The sequence below is a fragment of the Labeo rohita genome, chromosome 8, assembly GCF_022985175.1.
Source record: "Labeo rohita strain BAU-BD-2019 chromosome 8, IGBB_LRoh.1.0, whole genome shotgun sequence".
NCBI lineage: Eukaryota > Metazoa > Chordata > Actinopteri > Cypriniformes > Cyprinidae > Labeo > Labeo rohita.
This window is the reverse complement of record NC_066876.1, coordinates 5,587,744-5,609,833: the sequence shown is the minus strand read 5'-3', so window position 1 is coordinate 5,609,833 and position 22,090 is coordinate 5,587,744. Positions and strand designations below refer to the sequence as shown.

Below are 22,090 nucleotides of genomic sequence, written 5' to 3'. Positions count from 1 at the left end.
GGATCATGTGACACTGAAGACTGGAGTAATGATGCTGAAAATTCAGCTTTGCATCACAGGAATTTTACATTTTTCAAATATATTTAAATAGAAATTTGCTATTTTAAAGTGTAATAATTTGTCGCAATACTATTTAATTTAATTTCATTTAATTTAATTATTTTTTTCTTTTAAGTCACTTCTTTTAAAATATTGTATTTCCCCCCCATTTTTTCCACATCAAAGTTTGTAACATTGGGGCTCATGTTGGACCTGTTGAATTTATATAACTAAGTCCACTGAAAAAGTGGGTGATCATTCTTGTGCTCTTTCAAAATTGCCACGGAAAATTCTGAAAAGGTCTATATATTTAGTTTGGAGCCTGGATATCAGCTATAACATAAAAATAAGTAAGCTTGATGTATTCTAAGCCTACAAACTAACTTTGATTTCAAAATTGCATTGCAAACTTTTTATATACATTTTCCCTCTTAATCCCCACCTTACCACTAGGACTTCATATTGCCCATTTCATGTTTCCAGACTGAAAACACATTTGTTTCTGCATTACTAGCCCTTCACTGTGGCATCTCTAATGTTGATTGCTCTGTGCGTCCACTCCTGCCCCTGCCATGCCATATTAGTGTTAGTAAGAGACGAATAGCTGGAAGTCCATGTCTGTTAATAGCAGGAAACGAACACTTAGTAGCGCAGAGCGTTAACGAACCGCACGCATGTCACCCACAGCCATTCAGTAATAACTGTAATCACTTTTCGACGTGCTGCGTTTGCATCTCTAGAGCCTTTTTGCGCAAGATGATATGAAGTTCAGGTTACAGCGGTGGGTGGCGACGCGGCAGGAGCTCTGCTTATGAGAGCCCATGACCATTCACTCTCTCCCACACACACACATACACCAGCATTTGCACATGCTAAACTCAAGCAAACATGCTGTGTACAATCTGCAACTGTCTTTGTAAATGTGGACAATGTCTGGCTGTCATACAGGACATTAGGATTTTTTTTTTCTCAACAGGGAAACTTTGTATTTTGGGCTCAAGACTGGATATTCAGAAGGTTGCTGGTTCACTGTAAAGAGAAAAAAAAAGATATACTGATGATATATTTTGACATATCATATATATACATACATATGTATGTACATATATATACATATATATATATATATATATGCAGTCTGACAGCTATGAAAAAAGCAAGGTTTTTAGTAAGTAATAATGCCCTTAAAAAAAAAAAAAAAGAAATTGCAATTTTAACAGTAAAAGGCTAAAAATGTTAACACCAAAACCTGTTTATTGGTTAACTGTAATGGTTAATCTACGGTGAAAATTTAGATTTTATAATTATATATTAAATATACAGTATATTGTAAGCATTATATTTTAGAATTAAAATATATATAAAATAAATATATATATATATATATATATATATATATATATTTTTTATATAATTTAAAATTATATGAATTTTCATCAGCTGTTACTCCAGTCTTAAGTGTCACATGATTCTTCAGAAATCATTCTAATATGCTGATTTGTTATTGGAATTATCAATGTTGGAAACAGTTGTGCTGCCAAATATTTTGGATGAATAACAAGTTAAAAAGCATTTATCCCAAATATAATTTTTTTCTAACAATGTAAATCTATGCCATCACTTTTTAATAATGTAACACATCCTTGGTGAATGAAAGTATGATTTTTTTCCAAAAAAAAGAAAGAATACAAATTTACTGACCCCAAATTTTTGAACAGTAGTGTATATTTTTAGAAAAGATTTCTATTTTAAATAAATGCTGTTCTTTTTAACTTTTCATTCATCAAAGAATCCTGAAGTAAAAGTATTGATATATAATAAATCAGTATATTAGAATGATTTCTTAAGGATCATGTGACATTTAAGACTGGAGTAATGGCTGATTAAAAAACTCAGCTTGGCATCACAAAAATAAATTATATTTTAAAGTATATTAAAATAAAAAACATTATTTTATATTGTAATAACATTTTGGAGTATTTTCCCTGTAATTTTTTATCATAAGAGACTTCTTTAAAAAACATTACAATTCTTACTGATCCCAAACTTTTGAGTGTATATATGTAATGGAAAATTACATGTCATTTTAAAGTAAAAAAAATAAATAAATAAATATATATATCACAGCTATATCAGCTATGCACATAGGTGTTAGGGTTTTATGTTACATGTAATGTTGTTAAAGGAGAAGTCCACTTCCAAAACAAAGATTCAAATATAATGTACTCAACCCCTTGTCATCCAAGATGTTCATGTTTTTCTTTATTCAGTCGTAAAGAAATAATGTTTTTTGAGGAAAACATTTCAGGATTTTTCTCCATATAATGGACTGATATGGTGTCCCGATTTTGAACTTCCAAAATGCAGTTGAAATGCAGCTTCAAATGATCACAAATGCAGTTGTAAACGATTCCAGCCGAGGAAAAAGGGTCTTATCTAGTGAAACGATTGGTTATTTTCATTAAAAAAAATACAATTTAAATACTTTTTAATCTCAAACGCTCGTCTTGCCTTTCTCTCCCTGAACTCTGTGTATTCTGACTCAAGACAGTTAGGGTATGTCGAAAAACTCCAATCATATTTTCTCCCTCAACTTTAAAAATCATTTCAAAATCATCCTACATCACTGCAGAAGTACCGACCCAGTGTTTGCAAAGTGAACATGCAAAGAAGACACCCTTAACAAAAAAAGGTAAAATAGCAATGGGATTATTTTGAAGTTGAAGGAGAACATGAGATGGGAGTTTTTCTTCATAACTAACTGTCATGAACCAGAACAAAAACAGAGCAGAGTAAGAGTAAGACAAGATGAGCATTTGGCATTAAAAAGTATATAAATTGTATTCTTTTTATTAAAATAACCATTTGTTACGCTAGATAAGACCCTTCTTCCTCGGCTGGGATCGTTTACAACCGCATTTGTGATCGTTTGAAGCTGCATTTAAACTGCATTTTGGAAGTTCAAAATGTTTTTTTCCTCAAAAAACATAATTTCTTAACGACTGAAGAAAGAAAGACATGAACATCTTGGATGACAAGGGGTTAAGCTGAGGAGCTGAGGAGCTTGGTGAAAAGCTGATTGTTATGAGCTTTGATTCTAAATGTGGTTTTCTTATTACCACCTGTGTCTTTCAGATGGTTGTTGTTAGTATAAAGGATTTTTAAAACAGGATAAAACAGATTTTTAGTATTTTAGTATATTAATATTATTGCAGTTAATGAAACTAGATTGCTGTACTAAGCATCGTACAATTTTAATCACCTCATATAGTTATAAGTCAGCCAGTTTTTCACTTTTTATAGATAAAGCACTTCCTGTGTCTAGGTTTTATTCTTTAGGCAAAGGTACAGACCAGTAAGGGACATCTTTCCTAACCCTAAACGTTGACTTGCAAGACAGTTACTTATATGTGTGTGTGGGAAATGAAGACAGAGTGAAACGGAGGTGTTTAAGTATGTGTGCGCTTCCTGTCCCAGTTTAATCTCGGCATTTCCACTGTCCCTTTTTCCACCACAGATTGGATTCAATTACTGCCCCTGCTCTGACCTTAAACCCCTTTGACCCCTGAGAACGGCCCCATCCCCTGTCCTGATAGCAGCCCTTACCAGCCCTGCTCTCCAAACCTCCAGTCTACTCTCCTGTCCTCTTCCTTTGTCCTTTCTTTTTGTCCTTTTGCATCTCTTTGTCTTTTTTTTCCAAACTGTTCTATTCATTTTCGCCTTAATCTATCCTTCTTCTTTCAGATTCATTCTTCCATTTTCTTGTTTTTCGTCAACTACCGCAACTAAATTCTCACCTGTCTACAAGTGACCTCAGGTGGCCTCCATGCTGATCCGTTATTTTTAGCAGTGTGTAATGATTAAGTCAAAACAGACACAGTGGATGTGGTACCAGGCGTCAGAGAGGAATTTTATTTTTTATGAAATTAACATAAAATAAATTCCAGTTCAGGAGGAATACTGTCACATAAATGAAAGAGACCTTATTAAATTCAAGATGAGGTGGGGTTAAACGGCCCAGAGCATCCACTAAAAGAAGCATTTTCTCACTAGAAATTCACAGTATATGCAATGTAAAACAAGTGAGTATGCTAAAACTCTATAAATGCTGGGTTGAAACTACATAGTTCACCCAAAAATGAAGATTCTGATTGACCACAAAAAAGATATTTTGAAGATTGTTGGTAGCCAAACATTTGCTAGTAGTCACTGATTTCCAAAAAAATATTTGAATTTGAAATTGAAATTTGAATTTGAATAGAAATTGTTTGGTTACCCATATTCTTCAAAATATCTTGTTATTCACCCGAAGAAAGAAACTCATGCACAGGGTTCTCACAGGTCCTTGAAATCTGTGAATCTGAAAAAAAATAAATAAATAAATCAAAGCCCTGGAATATGTTTGAAAATAAATATACATAGATACAGGTCCTTGAAAGTGCTTGAATTTTTTTTGTGCTAGAAGTTTTCTGAAAAAAAAAAAAAAAAAAATCCATATTATTTCCTCCAGTCCGCTAATGTGTTATTTTGCCAAGACTTTATGACCTATGCAGGGCCGCATTAAGACCTCACTGAGCCCCGGGGCTATGACTTGCACAATCACAATAATTATATATATATTTTTTGTTACCAATTTTCAAAAAAAAAAAAAATAAAATAAATAAATAAACTAAATAAATAAATAGCCTATGTAAAAACAAACTCAGGCCTGTTTTAGGTTTCTCCTTATTTTATATTTTAGACATGCACCAATTATGGTGAAAAAAAAAAAAAAAGAATTCTGAGCTGGTGGAAACAACACAAGACAAGACTTCCGCTTTAACATTTTCGATACCAGCTCGGAAGGCATTTAGTGTCTTCGTCTGCAGCAGCGAATGAGCCTTCAGCGCAGCTGTAGGCTTAAAACTTGCCGCAAAGCACCGGCAAAAGTTATTACCATGAATGTGTCGGGGGGAAATAGTAAGGAGATTTTTTTTTAAATTATTTATTAATAATGTACTGTTTTCTAAGTCACAAGGATGAAGTTGCTATCTCCTCTTTGGACGTGCCTTTAAAGCATCTATGCAGATTACGTAAGAAAAGAGTTTTTGTTTTTGATTTGTTTTCATTTCATTAAGTAATAATTTAAAGCTTTCTATAGGTATATTTATCATGTCTGTGAGGTGTGTATTCGCTGAGTTTCTATTCATTTTTGTTGAGATGACAGAAAGCGCATCATGTTTGTTTTCTTTTTTTTTTTTTTATTGTATAAATAAAAACCACTGTTAACGTTTTGTTGACGCTTTATAGTTCCGAATGATGTATTACTCTCACCTTTATAAGCAAAAATGATGGAATATTTTAAATTATTCCACTGAAAAAATAAGTGATTGCGCTGGCGCCTCCATGTCCTGCAAAGCACACTTCAGCTTCTGCTTGCCGCTTGGTCACAATGCTTAAATGCCACATCTTCCACTCCATCATCAGATTTACTAAAATAACCTAGCTGGGGATTTGACTAACTCAGCCCTTTTTACAGTGGTGTTGTTTACATTTTTAAATTTTTTACATTTTTACTTATCGAAGATCGTTCTATTGCGTAGGCTATTTCCAGATTATGCCAGAATGAAGTGAAGAGAGGTGAATGCGACATTAGGTGCAGCGATCACCTGATAAATCCATGCATGGTCCTTCAAAAGTAAAATACAAAATAAATGCATTTGATTGGTAAATCAAATTCAAATGTGATGTTTTAATCTGTAATGGTAATACGGGATTGGTCTGTCAGTCTACTCCATAGCCAGTCACGGGCCTCCTCCTTGCTCCCGCCTAGCCCAATGGTTAACACGGCCCAGACTACCCAACATTGGGTTATCCTATATATAGGCGTGTAAGAGGGGTTCAGTGAAAATGACCCAGCAGCTGAGTTACAGAAAAACTACCCAGCACCTGGGTAAAAGAAAAAGACAAGAAAAATAACCCAATAAAATGACTCGACAAGCTGAACCCACACTCTAAAAAATGCTGGGTAATTTTTAACCCAAATGCTGGGTTCAACTTGTTGGGTCATTTGATTGGGTTATTTTTAATATAGTTTTACACAGGTCCTGGGTAGTTTTTCTGTAACTAAGTTGCTGGGTCAGCTATCTATGAAACGCGAGACCGCGGTCTGAAGTTCGCAGTTACTCCGGCAAACAGCAGCCCTTCACCGGCTCAGTTTTCGGCGACGCACCGGCATGAGATTTAGTGCTATTTCAGTTAAAAGAGAATGGTTACAAAGAACAGTTGAATACACTAAAATTAAAAATATACTTTTAAGGGGAGACACTGCAGGCAAAAACACAGTTTTTTCGTGCACCTGTCAAGTTTGAGATTTTGGTTTTTCATAAAGTGTTTTTTCAGACTAGTGGAAAGAAAACATCCAAAAGACACTGTTAAGTGTTTCTTTAAAGCACTTTATCTATTTGTGTCAACAGATTTCAATTACAATACACATTTTTAAAGGCCGTTGTCCCAAAATTAGCCTTTTCTGCTACACTGAGTCATACACTCTCTATTCCTATCCTGAAGGTTTTTACAGAGGGATTTGTTCCCTCTGATTTGATTTTGTTAAATAATGCATCGTTTGCATATTTAAACTTTAGAAAACTTGTAAATGTTTACAGTTATCAGTGTAATCAATCAACTGTGTAAGGCGATAACTATTAGTTTTTTTTACCCTATTCACCTGCAGTGTTTCACCTTAAATGTTACGTTTTTTCATGCCTGAAATGCTTGTTAAACGTTTTTTAAATGTATGTAATATTGTAAACTATGCTGTATTCACCCAAATAAATTCGATTTGTCTTATATTTTGTCAGTGTGTTATTGCTTAATAATAAATGTTCATCTTTTGATTATTGCTGTTGCCTCTAGTAATTCTGTGTCTAGTAATTTTTTTTTCCAGCAATAATTAAACAATAGTTGACTTAAATAAAGTAACCCAGCATGTTTGGTAGAAACATTTAACCCAACAAGCTGGGTAAAAAAAAAAAACAAGTTGTGTTGTTTTTAACCCAGCATTTTTTAGAGCAGCGTTTGGGTTAAAAAATAACCCAGCATTTTTTAGTGTCGAAAAACTACCCAGCATCTGGGTAAAAAAAATATTAAAAATCAAGGTCTTAAGTGTTACCAGGATACACATAGGGCCTGCCCAAAGAGCGCATTCACCCAACAGGAAGTCTGTGCACAAGGTCTTCAAAATGCCAGAGCGCAGTGCTCTTAATGCACACTAAATCCAAACACTTAAAACACTAAGCGTTTCCCATCATGCATCTATTTTTAAAATAACATACTTTTTGCTGCAGGCAGTTTCAAAGTTCTGTCTTCTCTTTGTTTCGATTAGTTTTCTTATATTTTCGATTATTGGCTTATTAAAATTTTGCCTCAGTCTCTCAAGTCATCACAAGTGCATATTTCATAATGTTTCTGTACATTTCTAAAAGTTACCAAACACTAATGTAAAGGTGTCATTGTAATGGATACTAAAAGGATAGTGCTTGTACCGTGTTGCACCAAAATGTTAAGTTTTAATGCAGAGCCTGGTTAGTCTTGCCAACACAGCCTATTTTACATTTTGGCAAAATATGTGGTAAATTGGTATGAATAGATGGTTTACATGCTGTTCCTGTCCTAATGAGGGTTACATTTTAGGGTGGGGTTAGGCATGCAGGTTCACGTTTTTATTTCAAACATACAAATCAAAGTATGAATACTTACGACTTTTGTATGAAACTACAACTTAGTAAAATACATTTTCTCTTGAGATTAGGTTGATCTTGCAGGTCATTCAGTCATCAGTGTCCTACTGTATAGTGCATCAATGCCCTTTGTGTTCACAATTTACTAATTTGTGTAATGCGGAACTAGTTAGTTGACTGACACACTCTATGAAATGCAGATCTACCAGACCTACCAGTTTGGGTCTATAATGCCCACATATGCTGTCTACGTTTGCTAGGTTTTGAGCTCTTGGAAACTTTTGCACCATTTGTAAGTTAACTGTATGCTTTGAATTTCAGAAAAAGTAAGTTCTCCCATTTTTTGAGATCAGTATTCATCTGGTGCTCTTTTTAATGGACCAATTTCCCCTGTATTTACTCATTGATCAGCTAACCTTGCACTAAGCTACAGTCGATGATCCTTAAGCCGTCTCTGTATCTTAATCACAACACAGATACCTGTTAATTACCCAACCAGTTCAAGTGTTTTCACTGCTTAAAGAGGGATTTGGGATTGATTGCATTGCATTAGCTGCAGGTCCCAGATGTGTGTTTGCTGTGTGTGTGTTTGTGGTCATCTGTGTGTGTCTATGGAGAGAGAGCGAAGGATAAAGCAGAATGGATATTTGTAGGCTTTTGAATGGACAACACGGCTTGGTATTGGGTCAGGGATAAACCATGAACTTATAAACTCACAATGGGGCCTTGTTTTTTCTGTACTTCTTTTCACTCTTCATCTTGGCTACTCTTTCTCTTTCTGTTTGTTTTTCCATTCCTTGATTATCTACTATCTACAGTTTTTTACTGTAATAACCCTATTTTCATAATGTATTGGCTCACAAAAAGTAATGCGTAACTAGTGTTCATGTGCAAAGAGATACTTCAAGATGGGTCCTTAAAGCTAACTTCCAGGCCACGGCTTTAAAAAACTCTTTATAGCATATTAATTGTATATTATAGATTTGAGATTGTGACATTGCAAGTCAAACAGGGTCAGGCTATATGTCTCTCTCTGGGAGATTCAGTGCTGAGCATTTGTTCAAGACAGACCTACTGTGTTGCACGTTCTATGTTCCATGTTCGCTATTTCTCACTATAGCACATACACATCAAATGGCTCATATCATACTGCAGTCTTCAAAAGACCTCCAGGCAGGAATGAGAACCCCTGATGTGAGCTTTCATTGGTGTTCTGGTGTGTTGCCAAAATTTGAAACCATAAATAGTCTGGATTGTCTATAGTACTGTAAAATTCACTTGACTTTATGGACTAGTTAGTTTTCAGGTCTAGTGTACAGTATATGAGGTAATGCGGCTACATTAAATGATATGTTCACTTCCAGAATGAAAATTTCCTGAAAATGTACCCCCCCCACCCGCATTGTGATCCAAGATGTTCATGTCTTTCTGTTTTCAAATGAAAAGAAATTAAGGCTTTTCAGAAAAACTTTCCAGGAATTCTGTCCATATAGTGGAGTTTAATTTGGGGGTGTAAGAAAATATTGATACACGTGTGTATCGCGATATTTTGTTTGGCGATGCTGTATCGATTCTCAAAAACAAGCTGCTAGATTGCAGTCTTCTTATCTCTGAACTTAAACAGTGACAGGAAATACTAGCATAAGGGCACGCCGCTAGTGTTAGTGTTAATGGAGGATGAAACAATAGTTCCTGCTTCCGCCTCGGTGTAAAGTGTGGCGTCATCTCGGCTTTTGAGGTTCGCTCCAGGACGCGACAAGCAGCGGAACCTCCGCGTGGCCGCCACCCATCTGTGCAGCAGAAGCGCCCCATGCAGCCGAGGCGGCGCCTGCGCAGCGTCCCGTGAAAGGGCCTTCATGCCGGGCGCGGTGGGTTAGCCGTGCGGCTGCCTGCCGCTTTCTCTCGTGGCGGTCTCGGTGATTCCACGCAGCGCATAATTACAAACTGAAAAACTTGCAAAATCCAAAACTTGCGAAATTCTCAGAACAAAAAGGTTAAGCAGATGTAATTCTTAAGTTCAGATCAAAATGATTTGACATTGGTACAATTGTAAACTTAAATTGTAAAGCAGGGTCTTAAAATATATACGGTCTGTTTATAAAAGCTTACATTTTATGCATTTAATAACTAAAGAATCTTGCAAGCACTTTATTTTCCCCCTTTACTCGTACTGCACAAAAAGTGATTCAGTAACATTGAATGGTTTGCATATGGTGGTGTGTTCTTAATTACAGCTTTTGTAAAAGTATGTCTTATTCATAAAATAAGAAATTTCCCAATATATTGCCTTGTTTACAGTATCGCAATGTATTGCGACATATCGTATCACAACACCTGTATCATGATACGTATTGTATCGCCAGATTCTTGGCAATACACAGCCCTAGTTTAATGGTCGTCAACAGGTTAAAAGTCCAAACTGCAATTTCAGTGGAGCTTCAAAGGGCTCTACACAAGATCCCAGCTGAGGAATAAGGGTCTTACCCAGCGAAATGATCAGTCATTATCTACAAAAAATAAATAAATGACACCTTTTAACCACAAATGCTCATCTTACACTAGCTTTGTGATGCGCGTCTGTGACTTGACGCATTGAATAATCTCGCTGGAACAGTCACATGCGGTTAGTTAGTTCAAAAAGGGACGGTAGGGCAAAAAAACTTTTTTCAACTTCAAAATCATCGTTTTTTTTTTTTGTAAAGAGTGTTTGACCTTTCCAGTGTTGCTACGTAATGCATGATGTCGCGCATGCTCATCACAGATCTAATGCAAGACAAGCATTTATGGTTAAAAAGTATATGAATTTTTATTGTTTTAAGAAAATGACTGGTCGTTTCACTAGATAAGACCCTTATTCCTTGGCTAGGATCATGCAGAAACTGCAGTTTGGACCTTCAACCTGTTGGCTCCCATTGAAGTTCACTATATGGAATGTTTTCCTCAAAAAACAAAATTTCTTTGCGACTGAAGACAGAAAGACATGAACATCTTGGATCACATAGGGGGTGAATAAAATATCACAAAATGCTTATAGAACCAAGACCCCTCCCTACATTTTCTTGTTTCCGATAATCTGTTTTGTTCATTTGTAAGCCACGCAATGGAATAAGAGGTGCTACTTCTATTTAATCACAACTTTAAATGCTATATATATATTCAGATATGACACAGATACATTTGAACTGGTTCTGGAGCCAGTGCCCAATCTGGAACACAACAAAAACCCTAGGCCGGTCTGCAAATCCTGGTTCATGATCCCAAAATTTAGCTGGCCTCCAACAAGGGAACCTATGACGCTCTTCTCACTGATGTTTTTCCATACCACTGTGTTGCTTTTTTATTGTTTTTCTACATGAACTTGCTAGTTGGACATGTCTGACCGTTACACTCGCATCTTGCGCATGGCACAGCATTCTAAAAACGTGGTGATCAAGTTAAAATAAGTTTAACTTTTAAAAACATGTCTCAAGGCATCATTTATTCCCTATTCCACTGCTGTGTCTTGTGATTTTCAAAGTGAAAAACTGTGTGAACTGGCTACGGGAATCCAAAATGAATAAAATCCCAGGTGCAGTTTATTATGCCACCAAACATAGCAGTAATAGCTAGAAGAAAAAGCCCAAGACACAGCCTGAAGGCTGAAATGCACCAGGGACTTATTTCCACTGTTGGTAAACCAGCATTATATTAAACCATTTCTTCCCTCTAGGGACACTGTTGGTCCTCATAATCTGAAGCTTGTTAACAGCTAGGCCATGGCTCCAGCAGAGCGTAATTTAAAATATTTGCATTATGGTGTAAGATACAGTAGAAGTATAGAACATCTCATTGTGAAATCTCTAAAAGGATATGACAATCAAAGAAACTTTGATTTTGGAAATACGTTATTTAGAGCCTGGGCTCATTTGTCAGAAGGTAGAAATATGTTGTTGTTTGGTGCATGTTACTGTATTTTTTCGCAGGGGCAAGAGGGGGCAGTGCCCCCTCAAATAAATGTCTTGCCCCCTCAAATCAAAAGTTTGAAAACTTGAGAAAGCACATGTTAATATACTCACAAAATGAATATATTACAAGTTGACAAAGTGATCTGCGGTAGCGGAAAAATCCGCCGAAAAAGGGACATTACACAATACGGTATTAGATTTTCCTCATGTCTCTGTCCCTCCCCTGTGTGTATTCATTCACAGGCTGCAGCGCACGCACACACGCGCACACACACACACTCCTCCCCGAGCCCTCGGTAAACATCCAATCACCGTCCGTATGCAAATGAGTCAAGACGCAAACTAACGTAGTGTTGTGTCGGATTTCAGCGCGGTCACCGAGTGGAAAGACTTTGAAGAAGCTGCAGCGTTTTTATATAAAAAAAAATATATATATTAAAAAAAAAAATAAAAAAAACATAATATGATCTGTTCTATAGCCCATCTGCTTTTACTTATTTTTTTTATTATTCATAAGACAAGACCTTTCAGTTTTGTAAATATTCTAGTTATAGTGTTAAGTCTTACTTTAGGTTAAACGTTTTTGAGAATTAGACCACCCAGCTAAGATAAATGTTATGTCGTTGATTGATAAAATCTGGATTAAGGACATTTTATTTTATTTTGTTTTATTTATTTAATTTTTATTTTTCAGTTTCCCCCCTAAGGGAATTGCCACCTTATTGTGGTCAGGGGGTTTGCGTGCCTCAGTGACCTTAAGAGCTATACCAGCAGGAGCTTCTGCAATCCACTTCTCCAGGCTTTGGACACAGCTAACAACACAATTCAGCAAGGAAAATACTGTTACTATAAGCACAGGGAAAAAAACAGTGCTCGAACATGATGTGTACACATGATGCCCCCTTCACATTTCTGACTGCCCCCCCATATGTGCCTGTCTAGAACCGGCCCTGCCACCAACGATCATAACTTTTTCATGAAAGACAAATGAAAATGGCTTAAATCCACAAATATTAAGATATTATGTTGTTTTTGAGTACACCTAAACCATACCCTGTCCCAGCTGGTGGGGGGAAGACTGCATCTCTTCACACCTTCCCTCCCTGTCCTCTTTTTCCACTGCATTTGCTTCCTCCATCTGTCTAAATGCACATTAATTATACACATACACACATATATTCTCTACCCTAGCGACACACACCCACATAATGCATGTGTTTTCTCCACATTTATTAGGGGAAACACTGAAAATAGGTCCTAATGTCAGTAGTGTATTGATGTTACAATAATATGATTGTTGAGACTGGAATAACGAATAAAAGTTCGGACCTGATGAAAGTTTTGAAACTGCACACAAGCACGTACATTGAGGTACTCTAGTCAAATTATTAAAGGAGTATTCTTCTATTTAAATACAACATTAGCTCTATTAACAGTATCGGTGGCATGCTGTCACTTGCCATAGATTATAATTACAACTTGTCAGTCAGTTTGTAAAAAGCAATTAAAGACTCATTTATAGTAATGCACTTACAGTGAAAGTTTAGCAGACAAGTGTGCAGCACTGTAAATAAAAAAGTAAATATACTTTCAAATTATACAAGTATCACACTGTTTTAGAAAGTAAATATTACACATTTTGGTATAAGACTGGATCTAACCTTACCCGCATACATACAGTGCACTCATATTAAATGGTATGTATTGTACTGTATACTGCAGTTGTAAATCTTAAGTGCTTTATTATTATATTGTTGAAAAGTGTAAATGTATACAATATAGTACTGTTGTCACTGGTACTGGCACTTCTGGTACCTGCTGATATATGGATGCTTTCAAACGCATGTTTACAAATGTGTTTACAGCAAGCATTGAACATTTTAACCCAGTGGTTCTCAAACTTTTTATATCAAGTACCACCTCAGTAAATATTTGGCCACCATAATGACCAACATAAAAATACAGTAGCGTAGTAGGTCTAACTATTCAGCTCAGCTCTGCACAGTTCAAAAAACGTGGCAGTTTTATTTCTAATAAGAATATTTATTGTTTTCAACCACTTTAACATTGTAAATGCACAGTTTGAACATTAACACTTATAAACATCGAACATTAAACGTTTGAACATTAACACAATAAAAAAACTTAAATAATGATTTAATTAAAATGTGTTGTACTTAAAAGTTAATTTAGAAACTGTACTGTACTTAAATGTAAAAAAAAAAAAAATGTTTTAACATTAATTTATATTTAATTTAGTGATTCCTCTGCGTACCACTAGTGGTACTCACACCACAGTTTGAGAACCACTGTTTTAACCAATCACTGACATGTTTGTTGAGCATGTGAACACAGTGGCCAATCAGAATCCTCTCAGTACAGCAAAGTGTATTCACACTGTAAAGTTTCGGGAGTGATGACATATTAAAATGCATGACTCAATCTGAAATTATGATATTTGACAGTGATAACCATAGCATTGAACAGGACAAAAACATGGTATGTCAAAAGAGATCTGTGTATAAACTGTAAGTGTTAAGTGTAAGTGCAATAGATCAGCCACTTGTTTTGTAACCTGTAATGTTCCCGTGTTTTATTATAAAAAAAAAAGAAACATTACTGTTACTTTGCTGTGGTACCAAAATTGATACAGAGAACTGTGAAATTTACTGGTATTGGTACAGACAACTGAAATTTTGGTACAGCATAGCATATCTCAACTGCTTAATCATTTGTATTGTCACAAAATCTGCAAAATCTTCGAAATGTGATTGTAAGGGGCCGTTCACGTCATGTCTTTTGTGCACTGAAGATGGTTTAAATGTAGATGCGCGGCAAATGCGGCAATAATAGAAGCAGTGCTTCCCATGCATGTCTACACCAATGAGATGAAAACTTAACAACTTTTCAGACTGCTGCAAGTGCACTTTACATCATGTGACGAGAACCAATTAATCAGCTTTACTCTTTCAGTAATAACAGTAAAAGCTCAGATGGAGGAACAGCTGATCGTAGCTGTACAGGGATATCCATTTTTTTAAAGGATTAGTTTACTTCTAGAATAAAAATTTCCTGACAATTTACTCACCCCCATTTATTTATTTATGGATTTATTTATTTATTTATTTATTGGAAATGTTGAATGTACAACGCTCTCTTCCACCTCAAATATCACGACTGAGATGCCGTGAACAAGACACCAAACCTTTTACCAATTGTTTACCAATTACATTCTGTTATGGTCATTAAGACACACACCAAACATAGTTAAATCTCAGCAAAATTTGGTTTGTTTCCATTCCCCAATAAAGGGCTACTCCACCCCAAAATTAAAATTTTGCCATTAATCACTTACCCCCATGTTGTTCCAAACCCGTAAAACCTTTGTTCGTCTTCAGAACACAAATTGATGCATTCTGACAGCTCTCTGTCCCTCCCATAGGCAGCAATGTAATTAACACGATCAACATCCAAAATTGAAACAAGGAGATCTGTAAAATAATTCTTGTGACATTAGTGCTGGGTGATATGCTCAATTTTCATATTGTCCTGTCATCAGCCTGTGAGATCGCTGATACACAATATTATCGTGCTAATTTATTTAATTATTTACTTACTTGGTTTCATTGCAAATGAAATGAACCAACACCAGCATAAGGCAAAAAGCAGCCTAATGTTTTCAATATGACTTAATTTGTGTTTAACATGATAACAATTTAATAGAAACATTGTAAGTTACTAATGCTTACATTTCCTTAGTTATTCAAAAAGCAGCTGCAGAAAATGAGCAAAGAACATATACGTTATCAAAGAACATCATCACTGACTAGCCTAGCCTAGTCTAGCGCGAGTTTATGGACTTTAAAAAACACTTCCGGTACCATAAGTGAATACAATAGTCGCCTCACTGCATTTTGAATAAATTTCTTACCCCTTATTTACACTGCACACGTCGCGGCTTAAAGGGGGCCCATTCCCCCCCAAAACGAGTTACTGTGCCCCCTTTTTCCATCCTCTCCCCTCCTTGCTGAACGGGATCGATTTCAAAAGGAAAAGTAAAACCGGAAAAGCAGCGATTGCAACTTGATAAAAAAGAGATCGTCAGCAACTGCACGCAATTACAGATTGCATGCTTCCCACCCAAAACTGCTGCTTTTCATCCCTAAAGTTAGAGGCCTAGTCTATTTTTGACGGATAATAATAATAATCGTCTTGCTATCATCAAAGGCATCAGCAACAGGCGATATCTCTGACTATCGCCGATACACAATCCTGTCATCTATTGGCGCAGCCCTATGTGACATCAGGGGTTCAACTGTAATTTTACGAAACTACAAGAATTTTTTTTTTACGCAAAGAAAACAAAAATAACAACTTTATTGCACAATTCGCCTCCTCCACATCACTGTAGCGCCGTGTGAAGAGTATCAACTGAACGCAAACGGCTGTTTTGTGTTGGCTGCGCCACACGGAAATGTTTTCTATCTTTCTTTATGCTCAGAACTGAATGAAAAGAACGTATCCGTGTGTTGTGGCTGGAACAGAACAGCATGTGCTGTTTATCCAAAATGGTAAAGCGAATTGTTGAATATTGTTGAATAAAGTTGTTATTTTTGTTTCTCGTAGCTTCGTAAAATTACAGTTGACACATGGATTATTTTACTAATCTCCTTGCAACGTTTCTGGATATTGCTCGTCAATGGGAGGGTCAGAGAGCTGTCAGAATACATCAAAAATATCTTAATTTGTGTTCCAAAGATGAACAACGTTTTTATGGGTTTGGAATGACATGGGGGTAAGTGATTAATGACAAAATTTTCATTTTCGGGTGGAGTAACCCTTTAAGGAGAGTTCACTGAGAGGTTGAGAGCAGAACATTTCAAAAGTCCAAAAATAAGATCCATCCTAATACTACATACTTTAAACCACAAATTTCCTCAAAAACCTTAACTTCCTTAAATGACCCCAAAGGCATGAAGATAACATTAACAATTTGAAATAATGTGTATTGGGTTAGTTAAATAAATTTGACTTGAATTGGTATAAGAGCAGAGGTCGTGTTAACCAAAAATTGTCCGTCATTGACAGATTTTTTTATCAGTGACGGAAAAATCTGAAGGCCGTCCGTCACTTTGACAGATTACACTGAGGGTGATCTATTGTAACTTGTAACTGTAATTCCCACCCCTGTCCAGTTGGTGGTGATTGCGCTCCAGTGTAGGAGAAGAGCACGGGATCCAGCACAAAAATGAAAACTGTCACAAATCTTTTGCTATGCATTTGCGAGTACCCAGAAGGTACAACAATCTATCATGCCACATTAAAGTGCGTCAAAATGGTATTTATTGCTTGAATTTCCTAATTAACTAGACAGAATTTAAAATCTAAGACTTTCATATCAAAAGTAACACAAAGCTTAGCCTATTGCAATTTTTTGGATGGGAGACACACTATGTACTGTTCATTCATCAACTGAAAACAGCATAAATCAAAAGATTGAGTGGGATTTACGAATCGATATTGGTTCATAAAAATGAGAATATATTAAAATGTCACTGCTGGGTGAGGTGTTGAACATGAAAAGTTACGCAGTCTCATCTGTTCATCTGTTCTCTTTAACATAAACACATAAGCCTACATAGTCCTGTAGGTTCATTAATTAAAAATGAAAATGTGAACAAAAGTAAAAGCAATTAAATGTCTTATTATACGTAAAATATGAAAATGACGGGTATTAATAGATTATGATGGAATTTTTACGACCCTGTCCATCAAAATGACAGACAGTGTTAAAGTCTAATGCAACCTCTGTGTAAGAGAAACATTGTCAGACTTTTCTGCTTGTTTTTTTCTAGCGTTTCAAGTGATGCCATGACTGTCTAAATACCCAGTTACTTTTACTCATTTACTACCCAGTGACACTGCCATCTGTAAAGCATTGTGTAGATGTAACAGAGTTCTGCAAATTTCACATCCCGGACAAGCCCTCAATGATGGTACGATTAAAGGTGTATATAGTGCAACAATAAACTCCTGAGATTTATTTAAGTGCTGGTTTAGCAAGTATTACTAATCATTTGTTCACCTCCATCATCATGGCCGCTAGGTTCGAATTTTCGACAGTGGGTCTGAGGAGGGTATTTAATCTGTCCAAGGGGGGTCAGATCAGTGAGATCCAGTCAAGGTTTACTGTGACAGCCCGTGGAGGAGGCAGCATTGTTCTGCCTGTTTGAATATCGCCTGGAGCTGCTATCACTTAAACTTAAACATCATCCGATTATTAGGCTTATGGTTGTTTGAGCTTATTGCTTTGTGTCAGGTGAGCAGAGGATTTAGGCTCTAGAGACCTTAGAATATCAGGGATTTTTATTTTCAGGCTTTAGTTGCTTAAACATAGGCTTGTCTGATTAGTTTTGATTATAAATTGTCTTGAGGCTGCAGAGAAAATGAGAAAACATGTTTCCTGGATTGACAAAAATAATAAAATAATAAAAATTGACCTCGGTTTAATGTAAGTTTATTTACTTTTTAATATATTTAATTTGTGTAATAATTTATGTATTTATGCTTTATAATGGAAACCTAATTTTGTTATTGTTTTTATTTATTTATTTTTTATAATTTGCCTTCTTTGTAATTAATTTCCTTTTTTGGTATATACAGTACTGGTTTGTTTAATTTATACAGTGTTTCACTTTTGTCTCCGTCTTAGTCTTGATGTTGTGGGGAGGGGCTTTTGTTGCATGGCAACAATCGTGATTGACAGCACTGTTTTCTTGAGAGAGGCGTATAATAATAACGCTATCATATGGTCTGGCAGATTTTGGGCTCGGCACCAGGGATGACAAATGTGCTCACGCAATAATTCAATCTGCTCTCCCAGTTCTTCAACTTTAAGGGGACTTGCGAAGATGAGTAGTTGGAGCAATTAAGTTGGTCAGTCATTGTTAATGTGTAGCACCCAAAATATGTGCCAGGTTGTTTATGGAGAAGTGTTTTTCATAAAAAAAAAGAGAGAGAGAAAGAGAGAAAGGGAGAGAAAGTAAAGAAAACTTCGCAGACAGATTGTGATTTGGTGAATGTGTGAGAATGGAAGGTGGTCTGAGAATATCAGTAACTAATTAAAGTTTTCTTCCATACGTCACTTGCTAAAGATGCTGGGTTTTCAAGAAGAGTTAAAGTCACTGATGTTTCTAAAGGAAACTCGATGATGAGAACGAAAAGTAGCTCATGTAATGTAGTTGTTTTTTTAATCATAATTATTATTACATTACTGTTAAGGATTTCAAGAATCAGTTTTTGAAAATGGTAAATCGATCAGTTAAAATGAATATTTGTTTGTGGTAATTATATTATATTATAGTATATTATAGTATATTATATTATATATTTATATATATATTATATATTTAGTATTTCTGTATAATGATGCTAAACTGTATTCTTTTTTTTTCTGTTCACCTTTTTATTTTATTTTATTTTATTTTGTTTTATTTTATTTGTAATTAGCCATTTACTAACCGGTATTATAATTAGCTGTCACATAATAAACCCCTTTTCTTTCTTTCTTTTTAGAAAAAGAAATACACTCTATTAATGGTGGATCCAGATGCTCCTAGTCGTCAGAAACCCTCTCGCAGTTACTGGAGACACTGGTTACTGGTTGACATTAAGGTATGTCACGTCTCTCAAAAACATCTTTTAAAACGCAGATGCTGTGTCGTCCTAATTTGAAGTTTTACAAACTTGTTACAACCTCTGTGGCTTCGTGAATGTTCTTTGACGTAATGTATCTTTAAGCCTGTTAATGCAAGTCAATGCATTTAATCAGAATATTACCAAGAACAAAGCCTTAAAATAAAGGTTGCTTAAAGCAGCGCTTTGGCAGGGACAATCCTGGACATAATGTGCAAAGCAAAAGGTGTCAGAAACACTTTGGTGGGCAAACAATTCCTGGATCGCGTGGACCGTATCTGCACCTTCCATGTGCTTCACACTTGTGCTGCGTTTCCGATGAGTTACATAATTACTGAGTAAAAATATCATGTTAGTCATCAGCGCTCGGCTCCGGCGGGATCTAGAGGCAGATTCATCAGGCTGTGCATGGGGACGCCGTGTTTAAACAACCGGGGATGAGACACACTTTAATTGCTCAATATTAAGTCAATATTCTTTCATCCTTTCTTAATCTCGCAGGCTATTTTTTTTACATGCACTTTCTCAGTTTTTCTTGCTGTGGTCCTATCGGTTCACAGGGGAGCCCAGTGATTCCAATAAAGTTTGAGAGTACAACTTTAAAAATGACTGATGTCTCTTCCCCAATTGCAAAAAACTCATTCAAGTTCTTCTGTTTGAAGGCGCTTGTGGCAAATGGTTGTCCTGTGTAACAGGAATGATTGCTCATAAGTTCTCCTTCAGACAAGAAAACAACAGACAGGAAGGAGGAGTGCAACAGGCCTACTATGACTGACTGTTGTCCCCATTTTTTACACCTGGAAGTGGCATGTATATATATAGGGGTGTAACAATACATGTATTCATACCAAGCCGTCACGGTACGGGCATCTCGGTTCGGTGCATGAGGTCTTACAGCGAATACAGGCAATTCACCCTCAATCCAGAACGGGTCGCCCGCAGTAATGCAACGCTGTTTGATAACCGACAGCAGAAGAACAGCGAATGACAGGAGTTGCGCACTTGCAAACAAAGTACACTAGACAGTGACCATGTGCTGATTCTGAACACGTCTCTCACTGACAAAGGCATATACTTGAAGGCTTGTGCACTCAACTGTCTGCGAAATGGAGCTTTATGCTTGTGTATCCTACCTCTCTCATTCAGCACAAATCCAAATATGCATGCATCCAAATGCTAAACTATTATTTATTATGTAAATTATAGACTTTATACTTCAGTCGCGTTCTAACGGTGACACAGTGAGGCGGGCGCACTGATGTTTGGTTCACTGTGTTTTATTTTAATAAAGTACCAACTGCGCTGTCAAGTTAGTGTGCTAGAAGCCTGGAACTGATATGTTTTGTGTTTGTGTGCGCCGACACGATTACTTCGACTTTCCTCATATCAGCAAAATCAACTTAAAAAACAAATAGAATGTTACTTTCTGCCATTTGAGTTTCTTTTCTGTCATAAAACTGAACTGAAACTATATATATGCGACATTCTGTGTCGCACAGTTTTTTCCCCCTTGTCTAATAGTTAACTAAATTAAATGTATTCCAAGTATTTATTCCTTGTATGTATATATGTCCTGCGGATTTTATAGCCTATATATGACATTAATTTGATATAATATTTAGTATTTTCACATGAAGGTGGAAAAAAATGTAATTTGTACTACTGTCTGTTTAAAATAAATGAAAAGAAATTCATAGTAGATGAAAAGCATAATAGATTAGTTTTTTTTTCTGTTGTACCGAAATCGTATCGAACCGTGAACCGAGGTACGTACCAAACTGTGACATATGTGTACCGTTACACCCCTAATATATATATATATATATATATATATATATATACAATTTACTTTCATATTTTAATTTCTGAAAGTTATATTAAAGCTCTCTCCATTCCTTCCATTCACTTTCATTTTTAAGAATTTAAGGAACAGTTCACCCAAATAAATAAGAATTATGTCATCATTTATTCAGTCTCATGTCTTTCTAAACTTGTATTGCGTCTTCATTAAAACACAAACTGAGACACCCCTGCTGTTTCTTTCACGATGAAAGCGAATGGTGGCCATAATGGGAGTTCAGAAGATCTGTTCAGTTATTTTGAAGTCATGTGATAATTAAGGCTGAATCTTATTTACTGATAATATTTTCTGTATAGCTCTCAAATCTCATTGATGTTTGCACTAGTGCTGCACGATTAATCGTATCGCAATCGCAATCGTGATGTCAGCCTGTGCGATTATATGACCGCAAAATGTTGCGATTATATTAAATAAGTGTAGATTTGAGAACACATACTTTCAAAAAAAAAAAAAAAAACTACCTGTTATATGGTGATATTTTGGATTTGAGATTACTGACATTGACCAGAGAGAGGTACTGTGCAAGAATTAGAGGCTCTGTTTCACCTGGTATTAACATGCGTTTTCTGATGCGTCGATCTGCGTACAGGTGTAAATAGGGGTGTAAAATGTTTTCAGCTTGTCCACTTTTGACCACATCCACTTTTCAAAATCCCGTTTGTGTCCCCCTCACTTTCAAATTCGTTTGTTAAATTAATGTCTCGTATTGTAGAAAGCACGCTCAGCGCCGCTGAGAGTTCGCACGATCCTTAAAACGCACGCGCCTTCAAAAGCGATTTTAATACCCGCTTTTAGAGAGCGTTTCCACAGTACGCGCAAATTAGGCTACATAA

The 22,090-nt window shown here is 36.0% G+C and overlaps 1 protein-coding gene across 1 annotated transcript in view; it reads left to right on the top strand.

Annotated features, from left to right (window-relative positions):
- LOC127169621 (phosphatidylethanolamine-binding protein 4) overlaps positions 1-22,090 on the top strand; it is a 158,776-nt gene that overhangs the window by 45,978 nt on the left and 90,708 nt on the right. Inside the window, exon 4 of the mRNA XM_051117128.1 lies at positions 19,277-19,375. Coding sequence (XP_050973085.1) covers positions 19,277-19,375 — 99 coding nt within the window. The remainder of the gene's footprint in view (positions 1-19,276; positions 19,376-22,090) is intronic.